We start from the raw sequence: 11,512 nt of genomic DNA, 5'->3' as shown, positions 1-11,512 counted from the left end.
CTCAGTCTAACTTTGGACATGTTGTGAGGAGAGACCGGTCCTTAGAGAGGGACATCATGCTTGGGAGGGTGGAGGGACGGCGCAGGAGAGGAGGGCCCTTTATAAGATGGATTGATTCAGTGACTGGGATAATTGGGATGGGAGTGTCAGAGACAGTGCGATTGGCACAGGACAGAGCGAAGTTTAGGGCTGTTGTACATAGGGTCGCTACGAGTCGTAGGCGACTCGACAGCACATAACAACAACAACAACATATAAGCTTGGATGGTAGTTATAGTTTCTTTAGAGTATATTCCCAGTAGTGAAATTGCTGGGTCCAATATTATTTCTATTTTTTCCAACTTTCTGAGAAAGTGCCATACTGCCTTCTAGTACGGTTGCACCATTTTACACTCCCAACCAGCATTTTACACTCCCAATCTCTATACAACCTCACCTTCATTAGTTGTTTGCTGCTCTGTTGAACTTTGTTATTGTTACTGTGGTGAGATGATATTGCTTAATTATTTTTATTTGCATCTCTCTGATAGCTAGAGATTTTGAACATTTCTTCACTTGTTTGTTTTCCATCTGAATTTCTTCTTTAGTGAAGTGTCTATTCATATTCTGTGCCCATTGCTTACATTTTTCTTGTTGAAATGCTGGAGTATTCCATAAAATTTAGTTATGAATCCCTTATCTGATTCTTCCTCCCTCATCAGACAGCCTAGCATCTGACATTCATAGAAAAGTTGAGACTATGGTGGAACTTTAGGTGTCAGCCTACAAGTGTGAGAAGAAAGAGAATCAAGGCCCTGGTGGCTGTAGAATCCTTATGAGACTCAATCCCAGGAGTTTCAGAGAAGGATGACACAGAGCAAGTAAATCAAGGGCTAGAAAACTCTAACTTTGAGACATTTTCAGATATCCCCAGTTCTGAGGTCCTTTGATGGCTCCATTTTCAAGGGTTCTTTTGATACTCCCTTTGGAAGGGAGGGGTCTCTCCAGTGCTGGTGCTTCTGTACTCACAATCACATAAGGATTCTGTGTCTCTTGGTTTGTGGTTAAGTTTAGATGAGGCCAAAAAAACCTCTTTCAGAGGCCACAGGAAAAACCTGGCCTCAAAGAGCATGCAAGAAAATCTACTGTCCTTGTTTCATCCTTAACGCTTTCATCCTTATCAATCACAATGCCTTCAGGGAAATCACTCTTCAAGTTGTTTCAGATATTGGTGCTTCCAGAAGAAAATTCTCTCAGGGTCTTTGTGAAAAGCAGATTTTTATGAGAGCAGAGGTATTCTGGTTCCCCAGGGTGGGGGGAAGAACAGCAGGGACATGAGAACCCCCAAACTGCAAGCACCTCCCACTGGATGCTTCTGTGTCTCCAACCACCTACCAGAGCATTTCTGGGTGACTACCAGTGTGTCCTGGGCTACAAAAAGAAAAGGAATCAATGAGTTTGAGTTGTGATGCTGGAGAAAAGTATTCAACATACCAAGGATTACCAAGAGAACAAACAGGTCTGTCCTTTCTGGAGAGGGTGAAGCCAGGCCACTCCTTGGATGCAAGGATTTTGGGGCTCTGTCTCACATACTTTGGGCATGTTGTCAGGAGGAACCAGTCCTTGGAAAAAGACATCAGGCTTGGAAGAGTGGAAGGACATCACAGGAGAGGAAGACCCTGGAGGAGATGGATTGACACAGTAACTGGGGCAGTGGGAGTAGGTGTGTCAGAGTGGCTCAGGATAGGGCAGGGTTCAGAGCTATTGTTCATATGGTTGCTATGAGTTGTAGTTGACTCAAGGGCATATATATGCTTTTGAGGTGTACTCTATATATGGCTATCAAAATAATATATATAGTATGATGCCTTTTTGGAAGGAGGAGTGGTATCCACTTGCATAGTAGCTTTCCTCTGGAAATCCTATGAACCTGGAGAGGGGAGGAAAGGCACCCAAGCATTGAGGACTCTCCTTCATAGGGTCGCTATGAGTCGCCTGCGACTCGACAGCACTTAACAACAACAACAAACAACATGATACCTTTAAGTTTGAGTTTGACTTGGGAACAAAATAAGCTCAAGATTTAACTGTACTGAAATAAATCATTGCTGTCAAGTAATAACTCATTCACACCTGACCCTCTATTGGCTTTCCAGAGGCTATAAATTGCATGTGAGGAGACTGTCCATCTTTTTGCCGAGCAGCAGCAGTTTGTGGATTCAAACTGCCTGTCGTTGAGAGCTCAAAGAGAGTTCTTTATCCACTAAGCCACCAGAGCTTCCTATGAAAATAAAAGGGAGACTAAATCTGAGACCAAAGACTAGCACACCCAAGTATGTGACTAGCTGGTGGTAAACAGAAGGATGTTTAGATGTTTCACAGTTGATTATTGCAGGTGAGAGCTAATAACACCAAACTGTCAGAGACAATACTACTTTCTGCTACATATTGAGTTGTCAGGAGCTCTGGGAGCAAAGTCTTTGACATGGTACACTGCTAACCAAAACGTAGCATATATCTGGCAGGAGAAAGAGGGCCATTTCTTCTGGTTAAAATTTAGAGCCTCCAACACAAAAATTCCATACAACCTTGCTTTTTTTTCAACTGCTGGGAATATATACCAAGGAAATTAGAACTGAGACATAAACGGAGACTTGTACATCAATGTTCATCACTGCATTATTCTCAATCACAAGAACGTGGAAGCAGCCCAGATGTGCAACCACAATCAAACGGATTGAAAAATTATTATATATATTCACATGATGGAATACTACATAACACACAGAGCAATGAGTTTGAAAAATTCTACATAACTGGAGAGCGTTATTCTGAGTGAGCTAACTCAGTCTTAAAAGGACAAAGAGTACATAAGGTAATATTGTGAAAATACAAGGAAAACTAATGAAAGGGTATGGGGACCTGAGAGGGAAGAGAGTGAGAGCAGAGATGACGATGAGCAGGGAGTGGAAATCACAGGGTTACATAATTTGGTGGGTGGATGGAGGGGGTAAAGGAAATGGGAAAGGTCCAATGAGGATATGGAAAGACGGAGTAATGATGGGAATAGTTCAATGGTGATTAATCATACAAAACACAATGAATTGAAAATATTGTATGAACAATGTGAGAGAAGGATAGTGTGAAACAAAATGTGCACAAACTTTGTATGCAAACCAGTATAAAATATTTTTAAAGAAAAAAATGACAGCCTCTTAAACCCAATGGTTGGGTACTGAGATGGAATCAACTCATATTGTTGCTATCGTTAGTTTATGGAATTGCCAAAGCTTAGGAAAAGAAACTGGTTTCAAATTGTTTAGTGTGGGGGCTATTAGTCAAAAGGTCAGCAGTTAGAATCTTCTTTGGGAAGAAAGATGCAAAGACTCCTCTCATAATGATAGACAGCCTTGAAAATCCAAGGGGTCACTATGAGTCAGATTCAGCTTGATACCAGTGCAAAACAGCATATCAAAATGGCATGCAGTATCTCTTAGTGGAAAGAGCAGGGAAGTTGTTTTGCTTAAACTCGATACTTGGGATTTGTGAAAATCTGCACATATTTATGTGTTATTCCTTGCTTGATGATGTGTACACTCTTGACTAGAACTAGAGGTTCACAGACGGTATGTTCATGTAAGTCAATGAAAGCATCAAATTCTCTAATCTTAGCCTGGAACTCAAGTATCTTAGGTCAACAGTTGCTCTGCTAACCCAAAAAATCCAGGCCTCCGTGGAAGTTCCATGGAACAAAGATTGACAATTTCCTCTTGTACAATTTTCAGTCTCCAAGACCCAATGGAGGTCAGCTATGAGCTGGTACTGACTTTGTAGCAATGACTTTGAGTGAATCTTTGTGTGTTGGAAGAGTTGACGTTCAATAAAAGTGGGTCTTCAGGGCATGACTATGCCATTCCTTTTCAGGTGTGCCAGCTCTTGCAATTTCCCAGAATGTGTGAAATTTTATAGCAAAGTTTACAGTAGAGACTGCATAGACAGAGTTTTGTCATAGCAGTATTCTTCATTCTTTACATTCCTTTTGCTTTATTTGCCAACATCACATCATGATTTATCATTATCATCTTTAACAGTCTATCAACTATTGACCTCATTAGCTCTCCTAGTTTACAAAGGGAAATGCGCACAGACACGCTGATTTCCTATCTGGTTTGGGAATTGTTTTTATTTCTTTGTTTTGGTTGCATTTTCTATCTCTATGTCTCTGTGCCATTGCCCTTGAGTGAGAACCAACTCATAGCTGACCCTCCAGCACGTTATAATAGCCTATAACCTGTACATTAGGAGATTGCCCATCTTTATCCCACCAAGTTGCTGGTGAATTTGAACCACAAGGAAGCAACAACATTTGGATCAGCAGCTCAACTATAGTTAGTGTGTTAGGTGCTGTCAAATCAAGTACAACTAACACTGACCCTACTAAAAACACATCTGAACCCTGTCCTATCCTGTGCCAACCTCCAAGGAATATCCATCTCCCAGCAACATGCCCATAATACGGGAGAAAAAGCTTCACTATCCTTGCTTCCATGGGTAACCATTATTGCATTTGAGACATCAGTGTTACAGTGTTTAGCATCACAGAAACCATGATTTATCTCTGTACAGCAAATAGACAGACCACTGTTGTACCACTTAGAAGAGTGTTTGGAAAAAAACCAAACACACAATTAAAATCAGGCCGGAGGGCTACAGGCCCAAGGGCCAAATGCATTTCTAAATAGGAGGCCAAATACAATCAACTCACAGCCAATGGTTATTAAAGAATGCATCCAATTTGCTGTGATGATAAACACTGTGACACTGATGTGTCAAATGTGATAATTGTTACCCATGATGGACAGTGTTTGGTGGAGCTCCTCATTTAAAACAAGCTTGGAAGCCGGAATGGCATCCACTTCCAAAATAGCTTGCCTCCAAAATAGCTTGCCTCCAGAAACTCTATGAACTTGGTGAAAATGGAAGTTATACAAGTGTTCAGTTCTTTCATTCATAGGGTCGCTAAGAGTTGTCAACAACTTAACAGCACTTAACAACAACATCTTTACCTCCAAGGAGCACTCTGGCTTCACCACCACCACGACCTATCTGTTTGTTCTTTGGGCTATGTTCTGTTTGTCCATATTTAGTACTCTTCTTCAAAACCAGCCATTCCACCAGACCCAGATGCAAATTTTTTCTTGGGTCATCTGTCTTCATTGTTGAGCTCTCAGCAGCACAGCAAGTGACTGAAAAGACCATGTTCTGAATCAAGTGCACCTGAGTCTTCAAACTCTGCTGCCGTTTAGTTGACTCTGTCTAGCTGCATGCAACTCGCAATCTGGCTTCCAAGACCATAAATCTTAAAGGATGGAGACTATCTCATCTATCTCCTTTGAAATGGTTGATGGTTTGCATTGGAACCAAATGCCTTCTCAGTTAACAGACCAGTACTTAACCACTGTGCTACTAGGGTGTGTACCATATAATGCTTCATAATTTAGAAAAGAATTCATTTCTATGAGCTGGAAACTACTGCATCAACATAAGCCACAAAAGAAATTTTCATGTTACAAAACTGTCCTCAACTTGGGAGGTGGCCAGATAGTTATTTCCCCGTCCTAATGCCTTTGTATTGCAGTATGTCAGGAGGCAGTGTGGGAGGCATATCGCATCTTTCTGGATCGCATCCCTGACACAGGAGAATACCAGGACTGGGTCAGTATCTGCCAGCAGGAGACGTTTAGCCTCTTTGACATTGGGAAACACTTCAGCAACTTCCCAGAGCACCTGGAACTTCTTCGGCAGGTGAGTTTAGACAATGCAAACTTGTTTAGAACATTGAACAAATAGCTCCCCACACTCCCACCCTGTCTCTTTTGAGCTGGCTTCCCCAGCCTAAGTGTTAGTTGAAAAAATGTTGCAAATGTATCTGACAAGGAATTTTTATTCTTGCGAATAATATCGCTATCGGCAGGTTAAAATGAAGTTGAAGGGGAAAGGGTATTAAAATAGACTTCAGCTCTTCAGCTAGCATTATCTCCTGGTAAAATTACTTTTTATCTTTTTTTCAGAGAATTAGACAGAGAAGCTTCCCTGAGAGGTAAGTACCCAAAATAGAGTGCTGCGTGCTTTTGACTTTGGAAAGATCATATAATGAGGTAAGACTGAGCTATTGTACCTTTGTGATATTACGCCTATCACTGAGATCTGTGTAGGTTATACTGACAGGTGAATTGTGCATATATTGTGCAGAAGATAAATGAGCACATAAAACAAAAAGATGGTAGACATTATAATTTAAGATTGAACGTTGCATTATGTTTGTAGGTAAAATGAATTCCTTGCTGTGTAATAAGTTCCTTCTGTATATGTTCATTTATAAAGGATAAAACAAAATTAAAGTTTTAGAACCTATAGCATATAATTAATCAAATCAAGACAATGTATAATATAACCAAAGAATACCTGAATTTAAAATTCTTATTTGGTATTCTCAAAAGTGATAGTATTTCTCAAACTAAATTACTGAAGAACTGAACTTTATGCTTAATGAGAACTAAGTATTAAATGAGAGAATCAGAATGAAAGAAAAAAGCAATAAAAAGAAAAGTATGTTAGGTAAAATGATTAGACAAGAGAGTTGTTGTAGTTGAACTCTATATTTACAAGATAGATACTTTCTCCTTATCTTTTCAATGTATATGCTGAACAAAACATTCAGAAGGTTAGATTTTATGAAGAAAAAGTGATAACAGGATTGAAGGAAGATTTATCAACAACCTGAATTACACAGTTGACACAACCTTGCTCACCGAAACTAATGAGAACTTGAAACATTTGCTGCTGAAGTTCAAGGACTGCAGTCTACAACATCAAAAAAACAAAGATACTCACCACCAGGCCAATAGGCATTATCATGATAGATGGAGAAAATATTGAGGTTGTTAACAATTTTGTCTTGTAGTCAACACTTTTGTCTATAGTCAACACTCTTGGTACCAGCAGTCAGGAAATCAAAAAGACAAATTGCACTAGAAAAATCTGTTGTCAAGGATCTCTCCAGAATGCTAAAGAGTAACAATGTCAGTCTAGAGACTAAGGTGTGCCTGACCCAGGCTATAGTCTTTTCACTTACTTGCTATCCATTTGAGAGCTAGATAATGACTAAGGATGGCAGAAGAAGAATCAGAGCCTTTGAGTTGTGGTGCTGGAAAAAGCTATTGAACAAACCATGGACTGCCAAGAGAACAAACAAGTCTGTTCTGGAGTTAAGATGAAATCAAGATGATCTTTGAAAAGAAGAAATTTGAAGTTCTATCTCACACACATTGGGCCTGATGCCAGGAGAGAACAGTCCTTGGGAGAGTAGAGGATTAGCACAGAAGAGGAAGACTCTTGATGAGGTAGATTGACACAATGACTGTAGCAATGGGACAAGTGTGTCAGAGACGGTGATATTGGCTCAGAATATGGCAAGGATCAGAGCCCAAATTGGTCATAGGATTACAGTTTACTCGACAGCACATAACAACAACAACATAATCCGAGTACAAGGGTGTTCTAGTGGTTTTGTGCTAAGAAGTTGTGCTGCTAATCCAAAGGCATATGGTTTGAATCCACCAACTGCTCCATGGAAGAAAGATGAACAATCAACTCCTATGTTATTTACAGCCTCTGAAAACCCACCAGAGGGTCAGTGGTAAGTCAGTTCCAACTCAGCACCACATGTAACAACAATAAACTCTAGCTTATTATCAATATTATTACTGATAACTCTAATGGTGTAGTCCTTAGGAGTTGCACTGCTAAGATAAAGGTGCTCATCTCTCTGAGGGTTCAAATCCACCAATAATTATGCAGGAGAAAGATAAAAAATCTCTTGTGGAATTTACAATTCCCCCAAAACTCACTAGTGGCTATGAGTAAGTTCCAACTTATTGACAATAAGTATGAATTTGAGTTTTTGAGATGTAATCATTTTCTTTTTCAAGAAAAAGAGAGAGAGAGAGAAGTGCTGAACATCCCTTGGACAGCCAAAAGAACAAATATATATATGTCCTGGAGAGAGTGCAGCCAGAGTGCTTTTTGGAGGCAAGAATGACGAGGCTTCCCCTCACATACTTTGGGCATGTTGCTAGAAGGGGCTATTCCTTGAACAATGATGTTTGGAAGGGTGGAGGGTCAGCAACGGAGAGGAAGACCCTTGACCAGGTGGACTGACATGGTGACTGTTGTGTCAGGAAGTATGAAGATGACAAAGGAAAGGACAGGGTTGAGATCTGCTGTTCATTGAGCCACTATAAGTCATACTCGAAGGCTCCTAACAACTACAACAAAGCATTTTCTTATCAATTTTTTAAAGCTGATACCAGGAGAAATTAAGTGATTTAAGAAAAATCTTAGTGCTAGGGTATTATCCCTTTTAACAATATACAAAGGTATTAATTCCTCCTGTCTAAATATAGAAATATTATTTCTCATTAAATACTATTATTTTTTGAAATTAAAATAGAAATAAAGTTTATTTATGAAGATATAAAGTGTAATTATAAATGAAAGAATAACCAGACTATTAGCTACTACATCATAAAATGTATTTAAAATATCATTTAACTTACTTACAGTAAAATAAAGACTAGGGCATAATTCAAATGTATCTAATGAAAAAACCATATGCAGTGGTAAGAAGAAAGTACTGAAATATTTTCATTATAGGGCAGACTTTCTGAGAATAAATACAATAAATGAAATAAAAAGGAAAATGGATGATATATTTTGTGCTCATCTAATACATGAAAATCACAAGTTATGTTTAAAATATTTGACATAATTATAATAATGAATTAATATATAACAGAATTTTTCATACAAAAATTAATTAAAACACCATTTTACTTATTAAAATATGGAAAATATTCATGGAATGTAATTCAGTGAAAAAATGTAAGTGGTAAATCTCCTTTAAATCTTTGAAGTATAACATGTTTTTGACAATTTTCTCAAAGGAGGAAAAAGTTAACCTGGTAGTGAGATGTTAAGATGTTATACAGTTTGCAAAATATTTTTTTCATTTTTATTTTGTAGTGGTTTGCTAACAAAGCTCATATGCATTATGTTTCACATTATTCCTCATTCACATTGTGTTTCATACAACCATTTCCATGCACGGTTTTACAAAGTTAATCACCATTGGACTATGCCCATCATTATTCTGTCTTTTCAGGTGCTCACTAGATTTTTCCCATTTCCTTTACCCCCTACTTCAACCTACCAACTTGTGCAACCTTGTAAATTAGCCCCTATCCATTCTCACTCCTCTGCTCCCATCCCTTTCTCCCTTGGGTCCTCATGTATGTTTTACTATTTATCCTTCTATTTTTACAATAATGGTCTTATGCAGTATATGTGTCCTTATGAGATTGAGTTCATTCACTCAGTATAATGCTCTCCAGTCTCTCCCAACTTATGTAGTATTTTTCAAAATCATTACTCCTGTGTACTGCATCGTTGTGCAAATGTACCACAATTTCTCAATCTATTCAATCGTGGTTGGACATCTGGGCTGTTTCCCTAGATGTTTGCAATGTTAACTAACCCTCCTATGTACACTGGTGTACAAATCTCCACTTGTGTCTCAGTTCTAAATTCTTTGAGGTATATTCCTTGTAGTAGAATAGCTGCATTATATGAAGTTTCTATGTTTGACTTTTTGAGGAAGTGCCAAACTGCCTTTCAGAGTGGTTGTACCATTTTACAATTTCACCAAAAGTGTATAAGAGTTCCCACCTCTCCACATCCTCTCCAACTTTTATTGCTAACTGCCTTGCTAAATTTTGCCACTGCTGCTGATATGAGATGGTATCTCGTGTGGTGTCAATTTGCATCTCTCTTGTTATCAGTGATTTTGAGCATTTTTCATGTGTCTGTTGGCCATCCAAATGTCTTTCTCTGTGAAAAGTCTTTCTATGTCTTTTGTCCATTTTGTAATTTGGTTATTCTGTAAACTTTTTTTATGAGATCTTTGTCTCAGATGGTATTGCCAATTTTATTTTTCCAGTCAGTAGGTTTTCCATTTTACCCTGTTGGGGAAAGATTTTGATGTGCACAGTTATTTAATATTTATAGAGTGCCAGCCATTAATTTTATCTTCTCCAGATTGTGCATTTCTGGTTATATTTGCCAGTATCTTTATACTATGGACTAAGTCTTGTAAGCATGGTCCCTGTGTATCTCTTATGAACTCTATGGGTTTGGGCCTTACTCCCAGATCTCTGATTCACCTTGCATTGATTTTTGTGTATTATGTGAGATGTGGCTGTTCTATCAGTTTTCTTCAGGTAGCAGTCAGTCCTGTTTTGCCAGCCCATTTGTTGAAGAGGTTGTCATCTCCCCCTTAGGTAGATTTTATTTCCTTGTCAAATATCAGTTGGCCATAAATAGATTGGTCCATTTCTGGGTTCTCAATTCTGTTCCATTGGTATATATGTCTGTCACCGTACCAGTACCAGGCTGTTTTGCTTTTTGTCACTGGGTAATAAGTTATGAGGTCAGGGAGTGCTATGCCTCCCATTTAATCTCTCTTTTCCAGAAGTACTGGTTGAAGGTCTTCTTCTCCCTCACTGACCCTCCACCCTTCCCAACATTATGTCCTTCTCTAATAAATCGCACCTTTCAGTGACATGTCCATGGTATGCGAGGCGAATCCTCATTATTCTTGCCTCCAAAGAGCACTCTGGCTCCACCATCTCCAAAACATATCTGTTCATTCTCTTGACTGTCCATGGAATGTTCACAGCTCATCTCCAACACCATAGTTCAAAGGTGTTAATTCTTTTTCTGTCGTCTTTATTCATTGTCCAGGTCTTGGATACAAATCTAGTAATCAGAAAGACTATGGCCTGAATCAGACACACCTTCGTCCTCAAACTGATATTACTATTTTTCAGTAATTTGGAAAGGTCCCTAACTACAGATTTTCCTAGTGTGTTTCCTTATTTCCTGGCTGTTCATACCAAGGGTGTTAATTGTTGATCCAAGCAAGATGAAGCTGTTGACAGTTTCAATCTCCTCTCCATCCATCATGGCACTGCCTATTGGTCCAGTGGTGAGAATCTCTCTTTTCTTGATATTGAGAGGCAGTCCATACTGAATATTGAATTCCTTGATTTTCTGCAACAAGTGCTTTAAGTCTTCCTCACTTTCAGCAAGTAAGGTTGTGTCATCTGCAAAACACAAGTTATTGATGAGTCTCCCTCCAATGCTGATGCCACAATCATCTTCATAGAGTTCAGTATCCCAGATAATTTGCTCAGCATATAGATGAACAGGTATGAAGAAAGAATACAATTTTAATGCACTCCCGCCCCAATTTCAAACCAACAATGTTCCCCTACTCCATTCGCACAACAGCCTTTAGGTGTAGGTTCCACATGAGCACAATCAAGTGCTCTGGAATTCCCGTTCTTCTCAATGTCAGCCACAACTTGCCATAATCCACACAATCAAATGCTTTTGCATAGTCAATAAAACACAA

General features: G+C 38.9%; 1 protein-coding gene across 1 annotated transcript in view; it reads left to right on the top strand.

Annotated features, from left to right (window-relative positions):
- IMPG1 (interphotoreceptor matrix proteoglycan 1) overlaps positions 1-11,512 on the top strand; it is a gene marked incomplete at its 5' end in the record, with an annotated part of 223,893 nt that overhangs the window by 18,625 nt on the left and 193,756 nt on the right. The window contains 2 exons of the mRNA XM_006896970.1: positions 5,618-5,784; positions 6,051-6,079. Coding sequence (XP_006897032.1) covers positions 5,618-5,784; positions 6,051-6,079 — 196 coding nt within the window. The remainder of the gene's footprint in view (positions 1-5,617; positions 5,785-6,050; positions 6,080-11,512) is intronic.

The sequence above is a fragment of the Elephantulus edwardii genome, unplaced genomic scaffold (assembly GCF_000299155.1).
Source record: "Elephantulus edwardii isolate Elephantulus edwardi_28Jun2011 unplaced genomic scaffold, EleEdw1.0 scaffold00194, whole genome shotgun sequence".
Lineage (NCBI taxonomy): Eukaryota > Metazoa > Chordata > Mammalia > Macroscelidea > Macroscelididae > Elephantulus > Elephantulus edwardii.
This window is presented reverse-complemented; position numbering and strand designations above follow the sequence as displayed.